This window comes from Mytilus edulis, chromosome 6, assembly GCF_963676685.1.
Source record: "Mytilus edulis chromosome 6, xbMytEdul2.2, whole genome shotgun sequence".
NCBI classification, from domain to species: Eukaryota; Metazoa; Mollusca; class Bivalvia; order Mytilida; family Mytilidae; genus Mytilus; species Mytilus edulis.
In genome coordinates, this window is record NC_092349.1 from 42,484,899 (window position 1) to 42,511,885 (window position 26,987).

General features: G+C 34.0%; 1 protein-coding gene across 1 annotated transcript; it reads left to right on the forward strand.

Annotated features, from left to right (window-relative positions):
- Positions 1–7,011: 7,011 nt before the first annotated feature.
- Positions 7,012–11,290, forward strand: LOC139526095 (uncharacterized). Its single transcript, XM_071321247.1, has 2 exons — positions 7,012–7,867; positions 10,725–11,290. The coding sequence occupies exons 1-2, from the start codon at positions 7,258–7,260 to the stop codon at positions 11,087–11,089; spliced, it is 975 nt and encodes a 324-aa protein (XP_071177348.1). The 5' UTR covers positions 7,012–7,257; the 3' UTR covers positions 11,090–11,290.
- Positions 11,291–26,987: the final 15,697 nt, after the last annotated feature.

The window sequence follows — 26,987 nt, forward strand, 5'->3', positions numbered from 1 at the left end:
GAATGTATTATGAATAACAACTGTCATATTCCCGACTTGGTACAAAATCCACCATTTTCTACATTTTTTTAATGTAGAAAATGGTAGATTTTGAACCTGGTTTTATAGCTTACTAAACCTTTCACTTATATGATAGTCACATCAAAAATAGGGGTACAGCGGTCAACAAAGTGTTATAATCAAATCACTAAAAAAAAAAAATATGTAACAAATAAGCACAAAATGGCATATAGACCAAACATATAAGCAAAAATTAAAGACAAGAATACAAAAATTTACCATAGTACGATAACACAATGACGGGATGTATAAGTATAGAGCCACGCCAAATATGTATCGAAGAAACAACAAAAGACATAAAGACAAAGCACAATAGCAAAAATGAAAGACTAGAATACAAGAATATCATAAACAATTACATAACGACAGGAGATATAAGAACCACAAGTATCTTAATCACAATAAAAACAAATAAATATTTAACAACGAAGCAAAAAAGCATATAACAAATTTAACAACCTCAATTCATTTTTTTCTTATTTTTTAATTCTATTTATATGTCTGTTGAATCAACCCATAACCGATTGAAAGTACCGAATTGTTAGATTATCAAAGTTATCAAAGGTATCAGGATTATAATTTTATAACGACAGACCGCGTTTCTTCTATAAGACTGATCAGTGACGCTCAGATCAAAATAGTTATAAAGCCAAACAAGTACAAAGTTCAAGAGCGTTGAGGACTCAAAATTCCAAAAAGTTGTGCCAAATACGGCTAAGGTAATCTATTTCTGGGAGTTTTTCGAAAAATGCAAAGTTTTATGAAACATTTAATTTATACCAATGACCATATATAATTGATGTTCATGTCAACACCGAAGTGCTAACTTCTGGGCTGGTGATACCGTCGTGGACGAAACATCCACCATCAGTGGCATCGACCCAGTGGGGTAAAAAGTTATCAAAGGTACAAGGATTATAATTTGATACGCCAGACGCGCGTTTCGTCTACATAAGACTCATCAGTGACGCTTAGATTAAAATAGTTATAATAAAGCCAAACAAGTACAAAGTTGAAGAGCGTTGAGGACCCAAAATTCAAAAGTTGTGCCATATACGGCGACGGTAATCTATTCCTGGGATAAGAAATCCTTTGATTTTCGAAAAACTCAAAAGTTTTGTAAACAGGAAATGTATAAAAATTACCATTTAATTGATATTCATGTCAACACCAGTTTTGACTACTGGGCTTGTGATACCGGCCGGGACGAAACGTCCACCAGCAGTGGCATCGACCCAGTGGTGTAAAAAGTTTTCAAAGGTACCAGGATTATAATTTTATACGTAAAACGCGCGTTTCGTCTACATAAGGGAGCTACCATTTGATTTACATGGGGGGCTAGAATGAAAAATTGTTATGCATTTTTTTTAGTTGTAATCTCATAAATTGTCATCCTGTCTTTTTCTTTGGCCAAGTTGCTCATCCTGCCCTTTTTTTTCCTCAAAAATCCTGTTCTGCCTTTTTTCAAATTTCGTCCTAGCCCCCTCCCCGATAAAAAATCAAAAATAAGACTCTTCAGTGACGCTCAGATTAAAATAGCTATAAAGCCAAACAAGTACAAAGTTGAAGAGCGTTGAGGACCCACAATTCCAAAAAGTTGTGGCAAATACGGATAAGATAATATATTCCTGGGACAAGAAAATCCTAATTAATATTAACATTGACTGACGGAGAATCGCGCGTTTGACGTCAGAATGTAAACGTCACACAGAAAAAGATATCAAATAATTTTGTCATTCAAAGTATGAAAAGAATATAGTCTATAGTTCTTTTAAGCATATTCTCTGCAGAATATAAGTTTACCTTTCATTCTTTCCGCTTGTATATATGCTTATTGTGTATTTCTTCTAAACAAAAGAGCCACGTCACTATGTATAAAAGAAACATAAAAAGGCAAATAGACAAATTATAAGAAAATATGAAAGAGACTTGAATACAAAAATTATAATAGAACAATAACACAAAAGTGGGATGTTTCAGTACAGAGCCACGTCATATATATCAAAGAAACACAAAAGTTCCCACGTACAAAGCAACAATGAAAGATAATACAAACAACACAATGACGGGATGCATAAGTACAGATCCACGTCAAATGGATATCACTAAAAAACAGACCAAACAGTCAAAGTAATACGAATAAAGACAAATAAGAGAACACTATAACACGTATTAAGATGATAAACAACGTCAGTACGCAGAATCTATACTTCAAGACCACTGTGACTGTATTATTTGTGAAGTTGATATGGAATATTTATAAGTAATTCATTACTGACATGGTAGTATAAAATATGTTTTAATCAAATTTAATATAAAGCCGGTAAAATACGACGGTTGATTCTATTCATAAGTTCATTTGAAAAAAAAACCTCTTAGTTCAACGAAGTCTTGTTTCTTATTAATCTTTGTCCTTTTAGTGATTAAGCCATTAACTGTATGATTTCAGTATATTTTACTGTTATCTCACTTGTAGATGTATATGTATTGTTTTACTGACATATTATATCCATATATAAATCTTACAGAAGCATTTTCTGTGTGCAAAGGCAAAGCTTTTTGGCCATTCTGAACCATTAATTATAAACGTCACTTCAGACAAAAAAGGTTCATATTGCCCTTGTTTAAGTTTTCAATGCTTTTTATTCTTTCAAATCCTTATTGTAATGTTTCTAACGACAATTACTTGTTGTCCTGTTTTGTTCACTTTGATTTATCTTCTCTTAGTTTTTCCTCTGAATTTTGCTTACTGTTATCGGTTGTTACACTTCCATTTATTGGCGGACTTTAAATTCCTTACAGACAAAAAACAGGGAAACAAATACCAATGAGATAACAAACGGAAAACGCCATAGCTGAAATGAAAAAAATATCAAAAAGACAAACATCAGAACAAAAATACAAGACATCAAATCCAATAAAGCCACACGAACCCCACCAAATACAAGAGGTAATCTCGATTCCATATGTGTTGCTCATGTAGGTACACCGTTGGCGAAAAGGCTAAATTGGTATAGGTCAAATAAGACTATTTAGCGGATTTGTTATGACATGAGTAACATGACGGGTGCCACATGTGGAGCAGGATCTGCTTACCTTTCTGGAGCACCTGAGATCACCCCTAGATTTTGGTGGGGTTCGTAGTGCTTATTCTTTAGTTTTCTATGTTGTGTTAAGTGTACTATTGTTTGTCTTTTAGCCATGGCGTTGTCAGTTTATTTTCGATTTATGATTTTGATTATCCCTCTGGTATCTTTCGTCCCTCTTTCACAGTAGAAGAAAAGAGGACGAGATTATGGATATGACAATTGGAACATTTCTGTTGTCATCTGTGCAACAAATTTTCCAGAGCGTCCAGCCAACTCGTAATTGGGTCCGTAAATTTTTAGACGGGATGATACCAAACTCACCACTTGGAAATCTTGGTTTAAAAGCTTCCAAGAAGACATCAACTCTTTTTCAAGGAAATCATGATAGGAAATGCAAGCGGTGCTGAAATGTTGCTACATAATAATGGAAAGTTTATAATTGGGAACTCGAAATAATTTGTTTTTGTCATAAAGTTTTGTTCTTATCTGATTATCGTGTCAATTTCTTGTTTCAAATCAAAACTAGAAGCACAGCTAGTATCCATGGGAATGCAAATTGTTCTCCCTACGTAACAAATATGTTGTCGATGAGGAAATAATTTAATTTTGGATTTAAGGCGTCTTCTGATTGACTGACGTTGTAATGTTTATCTGCTCATAGACATAATTTTGTCATGTGACCGTGACGTCATCAACGTTTTTTTCATGGTTTACTCCGGTTTAAAATGGAATTTAGAATTAAATTAAAAGAAATGACGGGTTATTCACTGTGCACCACATTTTTTTTATGTTATTTCGAATAGACAGAAAAAATATTACAGTAATTCATTAAATGAAGCATACTGATAATGTTAGATTCGAAGTACTTTCTTTTTTTTTTTTTTTTATAAATCAGAGCAATAATTTACAATGTACGATTCCCCCTTAAGACAAAGTACTTGTATCTACGCTGGTCCTTTTTCTGAGACAAAGTTAAACCAATCAAATGCATAATAATATTATTTTTTATAAATTTCACTAGTCTGTTACCAAACACGTTTTTTCCATGAATTGTCTAAGAAAAATAGTGCAATTTTGGCACAACTTGTATCCTAAAAAACTGAACGCTGACCAAATATTTTTCTCAAAAAACCAGCATGGTAAATCTAAAAAAACAGGTAAATCTACAAAAACAGAAAAAAGTCTATCCGAAGAAATATTGAAGGAAGATCCATCTTTATCGACAGCCAACATCCCTAATTGGTTGATCGATCAAATGTGATTTTGTCTCAACTCACTATAGCTACATGTTTTCGCGGTCTTCGATAATTATATGATCAGATATTTCGTAATTTCGCCGACTTTCTTCTGTTACCGATTGCAGTATTTTGACTGAGTGTGGATTCCTATGACATGAAGAATCCATAGCGGAAGCACCCGGCAATCTCGTTACAATTTGGGTTCATGCAATTTCCTCAGTGTTTTGTATGCTACCTTGATTTGCTTCCTCTAAAACGATGTCCGGGAATTGAAAACCGCGAGACTAATAATGCTTTAATTGTGAACTTTCCATTTCTAAGTAGCAACATTCCAGCAGCACCTGCATACGGGGTATATATCTCCCAATTGATACGATATTCCCGTGCTTGCATTTCCTATCATTATTTTCTTGATAGAGGGTTGCTGCTCACAAGGTAGCTATTAAACCAAGAGTTCCAAATGGTGAAGTTGAAATCATTCCTTCGTAAATTTTACGGACGCCATCACGAGTTGGTTAACCGTTATGGAATAACCGTATCACAAATGATATCGGATATGTTCCTTACGTTGTAACTACTATCCCCTTCCCTTTTCTGAATGTGACCTACCGAATTAGACTATTTACCGGATTTGTTATCACATAAGGAACACGACGGGTGCCGCATGTGGAGCAGGATCTGCTTACCCTTCCAGAGCACCTGAGATCACCCCTAGTTTTTTGGTGGGGTTCGTGTTGTTTATTCTTTAGTTTTCTATGTTGTGTCGTGTGTGCTGTGGTTTGTTTGTCTTTTTCATTTTTAGCCATGGCGTTGTCAGTTTGTTTTAGATTTATGAGTTTGACTGTCCCTTTGGTATCTTTCGTCCCTCTTTCTTAATTTATATTCAAAATCTGTTCAAATTACTCTTGTTGTAGCCATTAGATACTTGTCAGGTGACAATCTGACGGATGGAAAAACACACCCAAATTAATATGTTTCAAAACATTATATAAACACCAAAGACGCAATGCTAATGAATAAGGTTGTTAAATGTTATAAATAGTAGTGTTGTCAAATCGTACAAATTTGCCTAAACGGTTACTCGGATAATCGATCAACCAATTAACCGGTTAACCGATTTTTAAGTTGATGTGTGAAGGCCTTATTTATCCCACACATGGATTTTTTTTATGATACGAGGAATTTTAGTTTGTCTTTTGGCATAATGATTCTCATTTGTGAGGATTCCTGGCGAAGTTTGACTTTTAATCCAATACCACCGTGTCTACTATGTAAATTTAGATTGAAAAATTAAAAAAAACCTTCTTCATCTCGTCGAATTGAAAATGTATGAAACCAATGATTCTGTCATTTCTCTTGATGTCTTATAAAAGTATTTGTTTCAACTTGAAATGATTAATATATAAAAAGAAGATGTGGTGTGATTGCCTGTTACTCGTACCATCAAGTATACATTATTTACATTCACCTGATTTGCTTCCACAAATTTTTTAGTTAGCATTTAGTTAGTATGACGCAATATTGGATAAAAAAAATACAATAATTAAACAAATCGTAAAATTTAATCCGATTACTGATTTAAAGTTACTGTTTAAAAAAAACCATGTATATATATTATGTTTACTTTAGATCTTGCCCCGAGTTGATAGAGAATTTGTCTAAGACTAATTTATTTGATGTGTAATTAACAATAGCAATCAATAATCTGGACAACTGATTTTCAAATTAATTATTATGACGATGAATAGGACACAATTGTTTAATGATTTCAATACACATTTATATCAAATCTATTAAAATTGAAAAAAGTCCGGATAACCGGTTAATGAGACAACTCTCCATCCAAGGAACAATTTATATAAGTAAACCATTATAGGTTAAGGTACAGTCTTCAACACGGAGTTTTGGCTTACACCGAACAGCAAGCTATAAAGGACCACAAAAATTACAAGTGTAAAACCATTCAAACTAGCAAAACCAACGGTCTAATCTATATGCCTTTTTGTGCTTCTTTTGTTACATATTTGTTTGATTTTATAGTGATTTAGATTATACCACAATGTTGACTGCTATATCCCAATTTTGACATTTTTACCTATTATGTCTGTTTGTTTTGTTCACGCATCGTTGTCAATATAATGGAATTTGATGCGCTGTCATACAAGTGAGAGGTTTAGCTTGCTATAAAACCAGGTTTAATCAACCATTTTCTACATAAGAAAATGGCTGTACCAAGTCAGGAATATGACAGTAGTTATACATCAGTTTGATGTGTTTGAGCCTTTGATTAGGGACTTTCCGTTTTGAATTTTCCTCGGAGTTTAGTATTTTTGTGATTTTAATTTTTAATAGTAATCTGTTGACGGAATTCGTCTGTTCCTAAATTGCAGACATGTTCTTTGTGGTTCATAAACACATGCATTATAAGAAAATTAGAACATGGTACATAATGTTCTAAAGTGTAATGCACCGATGTTGATAATTTTGTATGATCTTTGATAAAGTTTTATCACACAACATATTGTAATTTTAATCAAACTATTTACACATGTGCAATATCAAAGGTTTATTTATTCATAAATGATAATAAAAGATACAATATTTGAGTAGTTTTTTGGGTTGTTTTCAAAGGATAAGTCGTTAAGATGTTTCGGAAAATATTTGTTATCCTCTTTGTTCCCTTCACCATTGGATTTTTGTTGGACACAAACAATCCATAGAAACCAAGCGAGACGTACATGACTGTTTCCGATTTCTTTGACGCTAAAACAATTTTTCAAAATAGAATGGACCAAAATCACAAGGAAACTTCCGATTTACGCCATGATGTAGACTCAAAGTTAGCTTTATTGACGTCACAGATGTAAGAAATGTTTGTTTCGTTGCAAAATAAAACCAAACACGATAATGTACAAAACGCAGCAAACGGCACACAGGAACTGGAGCGGAAATATCAAGCACTTTGGGAAAATTACACTCATCTTCAAAATAAGCTTGATGAGATACAAATGAATTTTACCAAGGAACTGGCACAGTGCAAGAATAAAATTATGGGACATGAGAAGGAATTATCGGATTTAAGGACTCTAAAAAATATCCAGCCTTTGCGTGATGTAACCATTGTAAAGAACCAGCTACAATCTGTTAATACGGAATTGCATGCTCTGAGTGTTAGCGATCATGCTAGAAGAGAAGATTTTCGGGCATTATACAATTTAACTGTCAATGGACAAAAAGATACACAAGAGCAATTAAGGGAGCAAAATGTGTCAATTGCTCAACGCTTTTATCATTTTGGAAACCGCGAACACGCGTCCCTTGATATGCTGAATAGAAAATTCGAAGTCCTTATAGAGAAAAAACACAACATGACACAAGAAAAACAGAGAAGCCAAGACAGGATGCTAGAAGATTTAAAGAGAAATGTTAACTTAACATTCACTAATCTGCAGCTTCAGATCAGTAATAATGGAGATAAAGGTATATTTGAAGCATATCATTCAAGTGAAGCATATGTACTTGGGTAGTATTTCGAATTTTTATGAAATTTCGTAAGCATTTAGAACTGAGTGAATTACAGAAGCAACACAAGGGCACTTTCAGTGGATTGTGTTATTAGTTTTAAAGTCTTCTTTGGTCATAGTTGTTCAACTGTTTAGTTTTTGTACATCCTTGGCTTTCAAATACTAGTATTTGACTCTAAACCTTTCGTAGCATGAAAGTTATAAAGTGTTGTGTTCTTTTTTGCATCACTAGCTCGATACTGCTGCTGGCTGACTATCAGTTTCGGCTGAGAAGTCAGTATTAATATGATCCTTTCTGAATTTGTCCAAAAATAAATATACATATAGATGCCAGTATCAAAATTTTGTAAGCCGGAGACGCGAGTGTTTTTGATTTTAGCATCACTGATTAGACTTTTGTACATGAAACACGCGTCTGGCATACACAACTAAAATCCTGGTATCTTTGATGAACTACATTTACAAAAGACCAATCAGTGTCGCTTGAATACAAAAAGTTTAAAAGGACAGATAAAAAAAAGATGAGAAACATTGACGACACAATACTACGAAAAGTTTTGTCAAATACAGCTAAGGTTATCGATTCCTGGGATAGAACATGTATACTAAGCATTTAAAAAAAATCAATGTGAATGTGCTTACTTTATAGCTACCCTTTCCATAAACCAAGCACTTTCCCTGCAACTGTTTTTCCTTTTTTATAATGAGTTTGAACAATCATGTATCATTTAAGGTGAATGTTGGTCCCTTGCAAACATGTTTAACACCGCCTTCAGCCTGTGCTAAGCAAGAAACCTTGTAAAACGAATAGGTAGGGAGATGCGAAAGATACTAAAGAGAAATTCAAACCAATAAGTCGGAAACAATAAATGACAAAAACAATAGCACACAAGCAACAACACGACAAACCAAAGACCGACATGGAGTAAGACTGTCAATGTAAAATAAAGATAAATTGGATAGGGGCATACATTTTGCCTTGTAAAAGGCCACCTACGGACACCTCAAAGTGTTGTTACAAGGGTTCTTCGCGTACAGGAAGCGTGACACTCCATGTTCACGAGACATCGAATTCAACATTCCACGTTAGAACCGAACGTGTCTGCATACTTGTATATCACTCACAGCTGAATGAACGTCTTACTTTGCAGTGACCATATTTCTATTCCCCAGTCATCCTTAGGGGCGTTATCTTTGGAAGTGAAAGAGATGAACGTATAACCTTTTTCCTTTCTTCAATTTTCAACAACTCGGATTCAACCTCACAACTTCTTAATTAAAAAAAAAAATCATAAATAGCTAATGCTTAATAACTAAATTATCAAAATTAATAAATTGCAAACATGAAAGTCGTGCTACAAAAAGATACATCATTGATTATAATTTTTTGAGTTATATATAAATCAATATTCGTAATGTAATTGCTCTACTCTGAACAAGAATTTAACCAGCTTTGAAACGCATATTCATATTTTTGTTATACCCCCGCTTTGAAAAAAGGGGGGTATACTGTTTTACCTCTGTCTGTCCTTCCGTCAGTCCGTCAGTCTGTCAGTCCGTCCGTCCCATGAATATTTTTCGTCACATTTTTCTCAGGAACTACACTACCAGGATTTCTGAAATTTGGTTTCAGGCTTGATATAAGTCAGCTATACTGTGTGATGCGTTTTCAGATTCATCACTCGACAACTTCCTGTTTACCGAACACTTGTATCATTTTTACACATGATAGCCAAGTTGAAAATTTTTCGTCACATTTTTCTCAGGAACTGCACTACCAGGATTTCTAATATTTGGTTTCAGACTTGATATAAGTCAGCTATACCGTGTGATGCGTTTTCAGATTCATCACTCGACAACTTCCTGTTTACCGAACACTTACCATTTTATTTCGTCGCATTTTTCTCAGGAACTATAATTCCAGGATTTCTGAAATTTGGTTTCAGGATTTATATAAGTCAGCTATACCATACCGTGTGATGCGTTTTCAGATTCATCACAAGACAACTTCCTGTTTACCGAACACTACTATCATTTTACACATGATGGCCAAGTTGAAAATGTTCGTCGCATTTTTCCCAGGAACTACAATACCAGGATTTCTGAAATTTGGTTTCAGGGTTTATATAAGTCAGCTATACTGTGTGATGCGTTTTCAGATTCATCACTCGGCAACTTCCTGTTTACCGAACACTTACATATTTTTACACTATTAACATTATCCACTTGCGGCGGGGGTATCATCAGTGAGCAGTAGCTCACAGTTACACTTGTTTTTTTTCTTCATTTTTCTCTTTTATCTCAATCTACACTATTATTCCCTATATTTTTGTTGTTTGGTAATATTTTTAAATATCTATCTGTACCCAGGCCATTAATCTAGCTCTAGCATGTACAGCACACATAGAACCTCGTACAAGAAACCTATAAATGTTCATATGATTGACGGATACTTGTCTTAGCTATATTGTTATTTATTCGTGATGTAGACACATGGAATGGATTTGCATTGATGATCTTTCAGGAAATACATCTATATTCCTAAAATAAAAAGATAAATAAAATTAGGATGATGTGAATACGCGATAAACTTATAACAGCGTATGATTCGAAATAAGGGATCAAACCCATATTTCATGCATTTGTGATGTATTCTGCAATCAAACAGATGTAAACATCATTTTAGCCATTTATACTAAGGACATGATATATCATGCATGCAGTTAAAAAAAATGTTCCTTTTGAAATATATAGGATAGGATGTGATTACCTAACATTTTTTCTAAATATTATCAAAATTTTATATATTTCAGTGGCAATGACTGCGTGTGTCAGTTATCATCATTCACTTTCAGCAGGTATTGTTTTGAAATTCGGCGATATCCGCACACATGTAGGCATCCTCAACGACAACCTATCTTCTTTTAGAAGTAGTGGAAAGTTTACCTGTCAAAAAGAAGGTCTTTACCGAATTTCTTCTTGGATGCTTTCAGACACAGATATTGCCACAATTGGAATCTACAGAAACAGCAACAATCTAGCAAAGGTTTATATAACTTATGATAGTGATAGCGATACATCTGCTGGAACAGGAACAGCCGTTGTTACAGTGGAACTGCAAGTTGGAGATACTGTATATGTAAAAGCTGAAAACAACATGCAGTGTTTAATGATATGAGATGCTGTCTCTCTATTGCAAAATTAAAATAATTATAAATACATGAATTATTATATTATTACAAGTTATGGTGAACTCTTATGTCTCTTTTATGATTCGCCGCGGTTGACAATGTTTTCCCGGGGTAACAATCTGCTCTATCATCCTTTCGTCTACGTGTTATTTAATTAATTATACTGAATGTCCTATCATTATAGTCTTTTACAGAATAATTGTATTTCAAAAGTATTTTCTATGACGTCACGTATATAACTACGTTATGTACGTTACCGGTATTTGAAAAAATAAAAAAATTAATCAAGATGTTTAATTTTTTTTATTTTGACAGTCAAATAATAAAATCTGAGCCAAAATGTAGATCTTTAACATTGTATTTAATTACTTGGTGTAAATTCAATGCATTGTCCTTTAAATTATCGATGTTTGATTGGCCTGGACGAGAGGGTAACATTAAAACAATTGTCACCCGCTCAGTAAATTAACACCCTCGTATTAGCCAATAAAAAAATGGCATTTTAATGTGAAGTATGATAATATTTAACATACGTTAATGAAACAAAGTAATACTATTATTCGTCTATGGCAACATACATGTAACATTGCATTGATTTTAGTTCCATTATTGACATTTTAATAATTCATTTCTTTTAACCTTTTTTAACAAACATATAAGCTGTTCTAAGACAGATTGAGATGCAGGTTTGTCAATGTTTCAGAAGATTGAAAACCTTTTCACTTTTTGCAGTTATTTTTGTGACTTCGTGATTACACCAGATAGATCTTTTATAATTGGATTAAAACATGGGTACGAATGATAAACTTTCTCTTAAATCCGTTGACATTTTTTGACAACTCATATTTTCAACTAGTATTTTATTCATGAAATAGCTTTATTTTTTGCACATGATAGTCAGCAGACCTATGGATAATAGTTATCAAAGGTACCAGGATTATAATTTAATACGCCAGACGCGCGTTTCGTCTACATAAGACTCATCAGTGATAAGTGATGAATTAAATATCATTACCAAATAGCCTATATGATTAACCTGTCGTATAGTTAATAAGTTAATGGATAGAAATGTAAATATTTAACAATGTTTGAATATAATTGTTTTAGTTATATTGTCATTTTTGTAATATTAGACTCGAATATGATATTGTGTACATATAAGTTTCAATTTCGCACATCCTTTTTGTTGTCTATATTCATACAATTTCACTCTTTTTGGGGGGATTTAAGCAAAACATAAAAAGGGAAGAAGAAAGAGATCTGAACACAAATGGATAAAACCGGTTACATATTAAGTAAGGGCCGTGGTGTAGTGGTTAGTGCATCGGACTACTAACACAAAGGTTCCTGGTTCGATTTCCGTTCGGGATGAAAATTTCTAGGACTGAATTTTCTCTCCTTTGACACCATTTGCGAGTATGGTCTTGAGGAAACGATGATAGTCCGTCGGAAGTGGACGATAAATAGCTGACCCGTGTTAAGAGAGAGCCATATCTCTTGCACGTTAAAGACACCCTTGTAGATTTCAAAAAAGAGCAGGCTAATGCCGCTACAAGGCAGCACTCGCACCCTCAAAGTGGAAAGGAATTAATATAAGTTGCAAATAAAGGCAACAGTAGTATACCGCTGTTCAAAACTCATAAATCCATGGACAAAAAACAAAATCGGGGTAACAAACTAAAACCGAGGGAAACGCATTAAATATAAGAGGAGAACAACGACATAACACTAAAATGTAACTCACATAGACAAAATCCCACGAGAATAACAAATATAACATATATATATAACATCAAAACCAAATACATGAATTAGGGATAGACAAGTACCGTGACACGTCTTATCGCAATGCGAATTTACACTCAAAAATAAGAGAAAACAAACGACACAACGTTATAATGTAATACACACAGAAACGAACTAATAATATAACAATGGCCATATTCCTGACTTGATACAGGGCATTTTTAAAGGAAAAAATGGTGGGTTGAACCTGGTTTAGTGGCATGCCAAACCTCGCACTTTTATGGCCATGTGAAATATAACATCAAAATGACAACACAGGACTACAATATAAATAAATTGGAGAACACAATTGACAAAGAATCGCACGAACAACAGCCAACAAAAGGCAACAAGTTCAAAATTTTAATACGCCAGAAGTGTATTTTGTCCACACAAGACCTACGTGTGACGCCCAGATACAAAAGTTTGAAAGCCGAAACGAGTACAAAGTTGAACAGCATCGAGGAACAAAAGATCAAAAAGGTTGTGCCAAAAACGGCAAGGGTTTTCTGTTAGTTGCCAGAAAATCCCTATAATTTAGAAAAATTTATACTTTTGCAAACAGTAAATTTTATAAAATTAATATTCAAAAGATGTACATGATAAAACTGAAGTATTAACTAATTACAGGAAACAACTGAAATACATTTACATAACCAGACATTTGAAACACAAAAGTAGACACATCCGAATAAGTTTAATCCTCTACGCCAAGTGACGTCCTATTTGAAAGTGAAAAATTACGAAAAAATGACGTCATTTGAATTTGTAAAACAGATCATCAAAAAATGAAAAATGACGTCACATAAGAAGGAATAAGATAGAATTAGGATTGATTTAAGATTATATATATGAACTAAATACTGATATTGCATTTAATAACAAAGCACATTTTTATACCTATTAATATCAAACTAAGGTAGCAATTAACTATATTATAAAACTATGTCCGGTTTGTTTTGAATCTAACTTCAAACGTAAAATATCGTACTGATTACGTTGAACGAAATCAAATCTGATAAATGAAGGCGGTGATTAATTTTCTTTACCATAACACATAATAGAAAAGACAAACACATTTGACAAAATCCGATGAGAATTACAAATATAACATTAAACATTTAAACTAACTACATGAATTTGGGATAGACAAGTACCGTACCACGTCTTATAGTAATGCGAGTTCACACTTGGCAAAACAGTCACAATCGGGAATAAGTCACATTAGGTAATTAAAAGATTAGACGACATTATAACAAAACACACTCTACCATGTGGTAAAAATGTCCTTAGCTAGTTTGGTCAACGACACATCGTATGGATCCACCAAATCGTGATGGTGTCAATAAAATTTACGAAGTGTCAATTTTAATCTGTCCTCCTCATAACTTTGTTGGAGCAGTTTCTGCGTAAGGAGCACACTCCTGTATATGAAGTCCGTATAGTGTGAACAAGCACGATAATAACGTATCAATTGTGATATGTAAACACCATACGAAGGGGCAGAGGGTATGTTACTGCTGAGAAATGGGAAATTGATAATTGGGAAGTTGAAATCGTCCCGTTTATCATAGATTTTCGTGTGAAGTCGTCCATCTACGTCAATATTGAGGAAAAGATCAAGATATGAAGCAGTCCTTCTAGTATCAGTGGTATCCTTAATTTCAAGTTCACTTGGATATATGAGATGTAAGTATTGGCTGAAATATGGGTTATTCAATGATAGAACATCATCAATATATCGGAAAGTAAAATTAAAGAATTTCACAAGGTGCTTTTTCTTTTTTCTTTTAGAAGGTTCTGAATGAATTCTGCTTCATACGAGTACAAAAACAAATCAGCCAGCAGGGGTGCACAATTAGTACCCATTTGAATACCGACTGTCTGTTGAAATATAAATCCTCCAAACTTAACAAATATATTGTCGATCAAAAAGTCCAGCATTTTGATAATATTATCTTCAGTATATTTTCTGGGAGATTCAGCAAAAACTTGTTTTCCAATCCACTATAAATAAATATGTTTAAACTAAGTGCCTGGTTCGATGTAAACCTTTTTTTGTTTGTCTTAATGTCTTTTTTAAAATTTGGTGTTGATTGCATATCTTTGCTTGTTTCTGTTTAGTTAGATCACTAGTTATAAATTACGGGGACGTTTAAGAACTGTGTATTTTTAAACAAAACACAAGTCTGTTTTTTTAGACTATTTGCAATTTAAGTCTTTTGGCTTTTGTTAGTCGTTATATAAATTCCTGTCTTACACCTATATGTCTTAAGTTCTGCCACTGAAATCGTCATTTATTCCCTTCTAATTAAGAAATCTTATGAACAAAACATGTTATTTAATGAAGTCTGGAGCTAGCATGTCAGTTAACTGCTAGTAGTCTGTTGTTATTTATGTTTTATTGTCATTTTGTTTATTTTCTTTGGTTACATCTTCTGACATCAGACTCGGATTCTCTTGAACTGAATTTTAATGTGCGTATTGTTATGCGTTTACTTTTCTTCATTGGCTAGAAGTATAGGGGAGGGTTGAGAACTCATAAACATGTTTAACCCCGCCGCATTTTTACGCCTGTCCAAAGCCAGGAGCCTCTGGCCTTTGTTAGTCTTGTATTATTTTTAATTTTAGTTTCTTGTGTACAATTTGTAGTTAAGTATGGCGTTCATTATCACTGAACAAGTATATACATTTGTTTAGGGGCCAGCTGAAGGACGCTTTCGGTTAGATAATAATTATATATATTGTCCTTCCCTCCGTCTGTATCACCCTGCTCAGTCGCTTCAAATTACTCGTATCACGGCTTTGAGAAAAAACAGGCATCATCAGCGAAGTCACAATGTGCAAGAAGAAGTTATTAGCGATGCCACAATGTGAGAGGAGACGTTATCAAGCTTGCTTTTGTCAAGCGTAAAACTGTGTTGTGGAGGGGGAAAAAGACCAGTAATAGAAAGATAAATAGATAATCGTGTTTTTTCATATAGATATCGTAAAATATCAGCCGCTCTACATAATGTGAAGTTCATATGAATACGGATTTAATGGAGTCGAATTATTCACTTGCAGATGTTCTGTTGACAACTGTAAGCTTATTTGGCTAAAAAGTCCTGAGCTCTAGCGTTAGTTTGGCGTCTGTCGTAGACTTTTGGGATGGTCAAAAACTTTAAAAAAAAAATCTACTCATCTTAAAATCTAAGACTGTTGTGCAGATCAGCCATAATATGTCTTCAAAATATGACAATAACAAAAATAAAACTAACGTGAATGCAAAATATTTTAAGCATGATGATATCTGAATGTTTGTAAATTATTGAACATATAGAAGTCAAGTGTTAAAGTTAATCGCTTAACATTACGTTTTTTTTTGTCAACCAGCTTTTGACCTTCATTCCTTTATTTGGGAGCCTCCTCGTTGTCAAAAATATCTGATGTTCAAAATTAATACATGTCCCCATTTTTCAGGATCAGGGGTTTCGTGTTTTACTTATGACTGTACATCCAAATATTATTTTTAATATCACTTGAAGAAGTCACTCACAGTTCTGGTTGGTAGGGGTGTTCAGTTGATAGATAAAAGTCTCAAATTTTCCATTCATTTTTGGCAAAGATATCAGCATGCTACCATTACTTCCCTGAATCACAATCAACAGAAAACATATTGTCAACCCATAAAAACAAAGATAAACGATTCCTTAAAGTTTCTACTAAAAATGTTCTCTTTTGGTAGGGATCTATTGTGTGTGTCTCAGTTTGATTTTCGTATGAAATTTTTTGATGTCACATGTGTCCATAACTGGCCATAGAAGTTCATGTGAGCTCAATTTTTTTCTACTAAAAATGTCCTCATTTAGAAGGAATATATCATGTATGTGATCCCTTGATGCTACTTGATTTTATTACAGCCTATTTTATAATTTAAAACTGGTGTAGTTTTGAAATCATAATGAAATATAGATAACCTGATTTGAGGTCTACAACAATTCTTGCCATACTTTTGTTTTGTATGTTGGAATGTTTGTTTATGATCAGTTGTTCTTAAAATGATTAAAATAAGATGTTTTCATTTTCTTTTTTCAGATACCATGCCATCTGATGATGAATATTATGACGATTCAGATGACCCCGACTATAAAGTATAGAACTCCGAGAGAGAGGAGGGCGACTCTGAATCAGCCGGATTGCACAGAAAAAATATATCCGATTAGTATGTATAAGCCTGCATTAAATTTTGATACATCTTACAATGTTACGCTCGAGGACACAGACAGGAAATTGAAAGATAAGGGTGAAATAGAAAAGATGACATGCAAACTTAGAAATTTAGGCAATTACTTACACAATAATGATGTAAAGTATCGTACATCTGATGAGAGTAGTTGGGAAGATTATGTTCCATGTGTCCAATGCCTTGGGTATTATGTTCATTGGGATATCTGGAAACACAGGAACAGATGTGTAATGAAACCTGAAAAACAAAGCAACAAAAGGAAGAGTCGTTAGTAAATGCAGACTGCTAATTCAAAATAACAAATCAATAAAAACAACATCTGAATTAGATCAAATACTAGCACGTCTTACGAATGACAATATTGGAAAAGTTGTGAAAAGAGATTCCATGATACTACGTATACAGCTGGGAGAAGAACTTTCTAAAAAAGATAGGCATGATTCAGACCAGTTTAGATGCGTACGCAATACATTGAGAGAGTTAGGGAGACTTTTGATAAGACTAAGGGAACTTGTTCAGAAAGAAGACGCAGAACTATCAGAATTTTCGCACCCTAGCCATTCAGGACCATTGTTCTTAATGCAACTAAAGATATAGCTGGGTATGATGAGATAACACATTTGCTAAAAACTCCTTCTCTAGCATTAAAAATTGGAACATCTCTAAGAAACTGTGCTACAATAAGAACAAGAAATAAACAATTACGTGAAGACAGAGAAGGTTTAAACTCATGCTCTGCGGACACTAGGGGAAAGCAAAAGGAACAAATTAAAACTTATTCCTTTGACCTCCGATTGCAGAATATTGAGAGAGTATTTGAAGGAGAAAAGCAGAGATGCATATAAGGCCCTGGAAATTAGAAACTCAAATGAAGCATGTAAAGATATAATGAAGTTGCGTTGTTACAGATAAAGAAAAGACAACGGAAGTTTCAAAGAATTACTGTTGATAGATCAATGATAGCATGTGTGAAGTTGCATTGCTATCAGTTCAAGTTGACAACTATTTTGAGGCCATGTCCCCTATCCAATGGTTCAGTGATTTTCAGTTGATTAGCAGTTTTCATTGATAAGTTGCACTATCAGTATTAATCAGATTGACGACTATTTTAAGGCCCTGATCGTTAGTTCATGGCCTAATGACATTCAATCAATCAACAATTTTCAATGCTGAGTTTTCTGATTAAATTAGTTTAATTTGGACTGCTAACAATAGACAATATTATCTACAAAGCCACATTGCTGTCTGTACATCTCAGTTTTCAACTATGTACAGGCCTTGTACCCACTAATTAGTCCAGCGACTTTGATTTTTTTAATTTATAAGCAATTTTGCTGTCCATCAGTTTGTCTTTTTCTAAATTTTATGCACTAGTCATTGCAGACGGGCGAGACATATCTCTGTGTCAACAATTTATTTGAACAATGTAGGGAAACAGGACAGTGTGATAAGTGCCAATAACGGGCCCTTGAAATTGCAAAAACAGTGAATGTCCTTTCAAATTAAAATAATGCTAGTTTAACAAATTGTTGAATGAATAGAATGATACTATTGATACTTTGTACTGAAATATTAAAAATGATGTGATTTCATTTTAGTTTCTTGTGTACAATTTGGAATTAAGTATGTCGTTCATTATCACTGAACAAGTATATACATTTGTTTAGGGGCCAGCTGAAGGACGCCTCCGGTTGCGGGAATTTCTCGCTGCATTGAAGACCTGTTGGTGACCTTCTGCTGTTGTCTGTTCCATGGTCGGGTAGTTTTCTCTTTGACACATTCCCCATTTCCATTCTCAATTTTATGTCTATTCATCGATGAGAGTGATACCAAACGACATAAATACTGCGACATGCCTTAACTTAAAGAGGCATACTTTTCAGTTGGGCGAAGTAGATATACACTCATCGGTTAGATAATAATTATATATATTGTCCTTCCCTCCGTCTGTATCACCCTGCTCAGTCGCTTCAAATTACTCGTATCACGGCTTTGAGAGAAAACAGGCATCATCAGCGAAGTCACAATGTGCAAGAAGAAGTTATTAGCGATACCACAATGTGAGACGAGACGTTATAAAGCTTGTTTTCGTCAAGTGTAAAACTGTGTTGTGGAGGGGGAAAAGACCAGTAATAGAAAGATAAATAGATAATCGTGCTTTTTCATATAGATATCGTAAAATATCAGCCGCTCTACACAATGTGAAGTTCATATGCATACGGATTTAATGGAGTCGAATTATTCACTTGCAGATGTTCTGTTGACAACTGTAAGCTTATCTGGCTAAAAAGTCCTGTGCTCTAGCGTTAGTTTGGCGTCTGTCGTAGACTTTTGGGATGGTCAAAAACTTAAAAAAAAAATCTTTTTATCTACAAATCTAAGACTGTTGTGCAGATCAGCCTTAATATGTCTTCAAAATATGACAATAACAAAAATAAAACTAACGTGAATGCAAAATATTTTAAGCATGATGATATCTGAATGTTTGTAAATTATTGAACATTTAGAAGTCAAGTGTTATAGTTAATCGCTGAACATTACGTTTTCTTTTTGTCTATCAGCTTTTGACCTTCATTCCTTTATTTGGGAGCCTCCTCGTTGTCAAAAATATCTGACGTTCAAAATTAATACATGTCCCCATTTTTCAGGATCAGGGGTTTCGTGTTTTACTTATGACTGTACATCCAAATATTATTTTGAATATCACTCGAAGAAGTCACTCACAGTTCCGGTTGGTAGGGGTGTTCAGTTGATAGATAAAAGTCTCAAATTTTCCATTCATTTTTGACAAAGATATCAGCATGCTACCATTACTTCCCTGAATCACAATCAACAGAAAACATATTGTCAACCCATAAAAACAAAGATAAACGATTCCTCAAAGTTTCTACTAAACATGTTCTCATTTAGTAAGGATCTATCGTGTGTGTCTCAGTTTGATTTTCGTATGAAATTTTTTGATGTCACATGTGTCCATGACTGGCCATAGAAGTGCATGTGAGCTCAATTTTTTTTTCTACTAAAAATGTCCTAATTTAGAAGGAATATATCATGTGTGTGATCCCTTGATGCTACTTGATTTTGTTCAAGCCTATTTTATAATTTAAAACTGATGTAGTTTTGAAATCATAATGAAAGGTAGATAACCTGGTTTGAGGTCTACAACAATTCTTGCCATACTTTTGTTTTGAATGTTTGTTGGAATCTTGTTTATGATCAGTTGTTCTTAAAATGATTAAAAAAAGATGTTTTCATTTTCTTTTTTCAGATACCATGCCATTTGATGATGAATATTATGACAATTCGGATGACCCCGACTATAAAGTATAAAACTCCGAGAGAGAGGAGGGCGACTCTGAATCAGCCGGATTACACAGCAAAAATACATCCGATGATTATGTATATGCCTGCATTAAATTTGGATACATCTTACAATGTTTCGCTCGAGGACACAGACAGGAAATTGGAAAATGAGGAGAAGAATTTGATAACATTAATGGGAACCAATGGTACAGAAGATATTTTCCGTGTTTATGATAAATCACTGCCAATACTGTTCCAAAACGCAGTTAAAACTACCTAGACATCTCATTCCAAGACATGGTAAAGAAACTGAGATATTCAAATATGAGATTGAAAAAGATAAGGGTGAAATAGAAAAGATGACATGCAAACTTAGAAATTTAGGCAATTACTTACACAATAATGATGTAAAGTATCGTACATCGAATGAGAGTAGTTGGGAAGATTATGTTCCATGTGTCCAATGCCTTGGGTATTATGTTCATTGGGATATCTGGAAACACAGGAACAGTTGTGTAATGAAACCTGAAAAACAAAGCAACACAAGGTCTGAAGGAAGAGTAGTTAGTAAATGTAGACTGCTAATTCAAAATAACAAATCAACAAAAACAACATCTGAATTAGATCAAATACTAGCAAGTCTTACGAATGACAATATTGGAAAAGTTGTGAAAAGAGATTCCATGATACTACGTATACAGCTGGGAGAAGAACTTTCTAAAAAAAGATAGGCATGATTCAGACCAGTTAAGATGCATACGCAATACATTGAGAGAGTTAGGGAGACTTTTGATAAGACTAAGGGAACTTGTTCAGAAAGAAGACGTAGAACTATCAGAATTTTCGCACCCTAGCCATTCAGGACCATTGTTCTTAGTGCAACTAAAGATATAGCTGGGTATGATGAGATAACACATTTGCTAAAAACTCCTTCTCTAGCATTAAAAATTGGAACATCTCTAAGAAACTGTGCTACAATAAGAACAAGGAATAAACTATTACGTTAAGACAGAGGAGGTTTAAACTCATGCTCTGTGGACACTAGGGGAAAGCAAAAGGAACAAATTAAAACTTATTCCTTTGACCTCCGATTGCAGAATATTGAGAGAGTATCTGAAGGAGAAAAGCAGAGATGCATATAAGGCCCTGGAAATTAGAAACTCAAATAAAGCATATAAAGATATAGTGAAGTTGCGTTGATACAGATAAAGAAAAGACAAGGGAAAGTTTCAAAGAACTACTTTTGATAGATCAATGATAGCATGTGTGAAGTTGCATTGCTATCAGTTTAAGTTGACAACTATTTTGAGGCCATGTCCCCTATCCAATGGTTCAGTGATTTTCAGTTGATTAGCAGTTTTCATTGATAAGTTTTCTGCTTACCATTACTATCAGTATAAATCAGATTGACGATTATTTTAAGGCCCTGGTCGTTAGTTCATGGCCTAATGACATTCAATCAATCAATAATTTTCAATGCTGAGTTTTCTGATTAAGTTAGTTAAGTATGGACTGCTAACAATAGACAATATTTTTCTACAAAGCCACATTGCTGTCTGTACATCTCAGTTTTCAACTATTTACAGGCCTTGTACCCACTAATTAGTCCAGCGACTTTGATTTTTTGAATTTATAAGCAATTTTGCTGTCCATCAGTTTGTCTTTTTCTGAATTTTATGCACTAGTTATTGCAGACTGGCGAGACATATCTCTGTGTCAACAATTTATTTGAACAATGTAGGGAAACAGGACAGTATGATAAGTGCCAATAACGGGCCCTTGAAATTGCAAAAATAGTGAATGTCCTTTCACATTAAAATAATGCTAGTTTGAGAAATAAAGACAACAGTAGTATACCGCTGTTCAAAACTCATAAATCCATGGACAAAAAACAAAATCGGGGTAACAAACTAAAACCGAGGGAAACGCATTAAATATAAGAGAACAACGACATAACACCGAAACGTAACACACACAGAAACGGACCAAGCATCAGACAAAACACCACGAGAATAACAAATATAACATGAAAACCAAATACATGAATTTGGGATAGACAAGTACCGTGCCACGTCTTATCTCAATATCTCAAAAATAAGAGAAAACACAAACGACTCAACGTTAAAATGCAACACACACATAAACGAACAATAATATAACAATGGCCATCTTCCTGACTTGGTACAGGACACTTTTAAAGGGGAATAAAAGTGGTGGGTTGAACCTGGTTTTGTGGCATGCCAAACCTCGCACTTTAATGGCAAAGTTAGATATAACATTGAAATGACAACATAATATTACAGGACTACAATACAAATGAATAGGAGAACATATTAGACAAAGAAAAACATGATTAATAGATAACAAAAAGCATCAGGTTTAAAATTCAATACGCCAAAAACGCGCCTTGTCCACACAGGACTTACAAGTGACGCCCAGATATAAAAGATCGAAAGTGAAAAAAATACAAAGTTGTACAGCACTGGAGATCAAAAGTTGAAAAGGTTTCGCCAAATACGGCATTGTTTTTATGCCCGGGATATCACATTCTTATTATATAGAACAATTCATGCTATTGCAAACAGTAAATTTTATCAAATGAATATGAAAGAGATATACATAAAGAAACTGAAGTATTAACTAATTACAGAAAACTAAACCCGAATACATAACGCCCAGATATAAAAGATCGAAAGTGAAAAAGGTACAAAGTTGTACAGCACTGAAGATCAAAAGTTGAAAAGGTTTTGCCAAATATGGCATTGTTTTTATGCCCTGGATAAGAACATCCTTATTATATAGAACAATACATGCTATTGCAAACAGTAAATTTTAACAAATGAATATGAAAGAGATATACATAATGAAACTGAAGTATTAACTAATTACAGAAAACTAAACCCGAATACATAATGCTATAAAAGTTGAACACAGAATAGACACACCCGAATCAGTCCAGGCGTCAACGTAATTACAAAAATGTGACGTCACATACGATGGCGAAAAGGTACAAACGTTATGCCACATTTGAATTTATGAAATTTAGAAACAGCATGACGTCACATATGAAAAACTATCAAAGTGAGATAGAATTAGGATTGATTTAAGATTATATCAGAACTAAATACTGATAATTCATTTAAACAAAATGCATATTGCAATACTTATTAAAAGCAATTAACTGTAAAGAAATATGTCCAGTTTGTTATGAATCCAACTTCAAACGTAAATAATCGTACAAAATTTAATATAATTAATAAAGGCGGTGATTAATTTTTCTATCCGTAACACCTAAATATAATAAAAAAACGTCAACACATTTGACAAAATCCGATGAGAATTACAAATATAACATTAAACATGTAAACTAAATACATGAATTTGGGATAAACAAGTACAGAAACACGTCTTATAGTAATGCGAATTCACATTCAGCAAAACAGTCACAATCGGGAATAAGTCGCGTTTGGTAATTTAAAAATTAGACGACATAATGACAAACCACAATCTACCATGTGGTATAAATGTCCTTAGCTAGTTTGGTTAAAGGGACATCATATGGATCCACCAATTCGTGATGGTGTCCATAAAATTTACGGAGTGTCAATTTTAATCTGTCCTCCTCATAACTTTATCCTCCCCATAGAGAAATTGTTGAATGAATAGAATGATACTATTGACACTTTGTACTGAAATATTAAAATGGATATGTGATTTCATGCCACTGTGACTATCTACTATAGTAACCAAAGAAAGAATTGTTAGATCTAGCTATTATCCAGTCTTGGTCAAAAAGTTTTATTTGTCCTTTGTAAGGCCTACAAATCTTATGACCCTTGAAAATCAGAGAACAACAGAGGCATAGCTATTAACAATATTATTGGTAAGTTTTTCAATGCCCTAAACTGTTTTCTGTTAATAAATTTAACAAAATCATGACTGGGTTCTGTTAGAGATCGAAAAACTCAGATCGTCAATATAAGACTGCAATGCTCAGACCATGTGCGTGTGCAAAACTGTTTAATTTTTTACTCGTCTGTCGCAGTATGAAAGACATGTGCACCCCTTAAATCGTTTCTATGGTGAACACAGAAAATATATTACCTCGTCACCATAGAATTTGCAGTTTTGCTCACTCCACACGTTTAAAGCCGACTCACAATCAAGCCCTGAATTCTTCATGTTTTTATCTGATTTCATCATATGATTGAATGGAAAGAGCAAAAGATAGGATAGTAAATATTCTATTCCTGACGAAATCAGGGATCACTGAACCACGACTTGAGCGCGCCCCCTCTTTGGCAGTCAGTGCTGAGCCCTCCCCTCATCAAAGTAAGGAAACTATTTGTATCCACCACTAGTCATTGCCTTGCAGTGGCTATTCCAGGGGTTGGACCCCAGGCCTCTCTTCAGTGGACGATCAATGCATTTGAATGGGGCTCCAGGAATCAGTGGCGGATCCAGGTCTTTTCTTAAGGGGAAGGGGCGCTGACTGACCTAAAAGGGGGATGCTTCAGTCTTGCTTTAGTGATTTCCTATCTAATCATCCGTTTTTTTTCTCCAAGAAAGCCCCCCTTCCCCCAGGATCTGCCTTTGGGAATGGGGACATATGGTTAGAACCACTCTTTTTTTTCCTGACTGGATCCGCCCTCGGCTCGGATGCTCTCTACAATAGCGAAATTGAACTGTTAAACATATTTTAATTTATAATGTGTATTAATATTCATAATTATTTTGTTTTGTTTTTATATGACGGTATATGTTCCTTGAATCAGCCCTATGAATACGAAAATAGAAATCGTCAGAAAGGATTTCATGAATTTTAGTTTAAATATTTATACAATGTACTCTTTTGATATATACTCTCACTTAATCTCATTTTTATAAGAGGGGCTTATAAGATCTTATAACTTGTGACGGTCGTATATCATTTACATTAGTGAGTCTAAGTCTCGCCTTAGTAAAAAGTAAAATTACAAAAATACTGAACTCTGAGGAAAATTCAAAACGGAAAGTCCTTAATCAAATGGCAAAATCAAAAGCTCAAACACATCAAACGAATGGATAACAACTGTCGTATTTCTGACTTTGTACAGACATTTTCTTCTGTAGAAAATGGTGTATTGAACCTGGTTTTATAGCTAGCTAAACCTCTCACTTGTATGACAGTCACATCAAATTACTTTATATTGACAACGATACGTGAACAAAACAAACAGACATGCTAGGTAAAAATGTCAAAAATTCACCGGTCAACTTTGTGTTATAATCTTCACTAAAAAAAAACCGAACAAATAATATGTTACAAAGAAGCACAAAATGACATATAGACCAAGCATATAAGCAAACATTAAACACAAGAATACACAAATTCACATACCTGCCAACTTTCACTATTTGCGGGGGATTTCCCCCATGACAGCTACCAAATGGAATTTTTTTAAAGAGCAATGTTTTCCACAATTTCAAACAAAACAATCAATTTTACTATGGCTATAGGCTTTAAAAAGAAAAGTATGAAGAAGCCAAAAACAACAGTAAGATGCATTTGAAGGCCCCCTTAAAGGTTTTTTTTTAGGACTGCGGTAAGAGCCATCTTGCACGTTAAACCCCCATGGGCATTTTTAAAAGTTGGCAGGTATGAATTCACCATAGTAGAATTCCACAATGACGGGATGTAAAAGTACAGAGCCACGACATATATGTAACAAAGAAACATAAAAAGGCATATAGACAAAGCACATACCAAAAATGAAAGACAAGCAACAACAAGTTTTACAATAGCACAATATATAACGGGATGTATAAGTACAGAGCCACGCTATTTATATGTATTGAAGTATCACTAAAAAGCACATTAGTAACAATGAAAGACAAGAATACGAGAATATCAAAAACAATAATGACAGGATGTACACGTACTACCAGTATCTTAATCACAAAAAAACAGACAAATATTTCACAAGAAGTCTAAAAAAAAAAAGGGGGTAAACGCCTGTAGACACTGATAGAATCATTATTTAAATGGTGTTCGTGTTGTTTATTCTTTAGTTTTCTATGTTGTGTCATGTGTACTATTGTTTTTCTGTTTGTCTTTTTCATTTTTAGTCATGGCGTTGTCAGTTTGTTTTATATTTATGAGTTTGACTGTCCTTTGGTATCTTTCGTCCCTCTTTTAAAGAATAGATAACGTGTTTGACTTTCCATAATGGCATCGATTTCCAACAGGTATATATATGTGTAGTGTAAAGTAAACTGGTATATCATTACAAGGACGTATACTAGGCCTAGTTATACACGTCCGGCCCTTAATCATTTGTATAAATCTACCATGTGGTCTACCGTGTGACGTCATTGTAAGCGGGTTTTGGATCTTGCATCGTCCAATTGGTTTCTTTCCCCCTTTCTAAATAAATCCCTCAAAGTTGCAGCCTATCAGCTCGCTGGTAACAATGAATGGTTAAACCATTATTTATATAAAATTAAGGTCTACACAAGGACGTATAACTAACGTCCTTGGTCTACAGTAGTAACCGTTTTATATATATCTTTTAGAAAATGTTTTAATC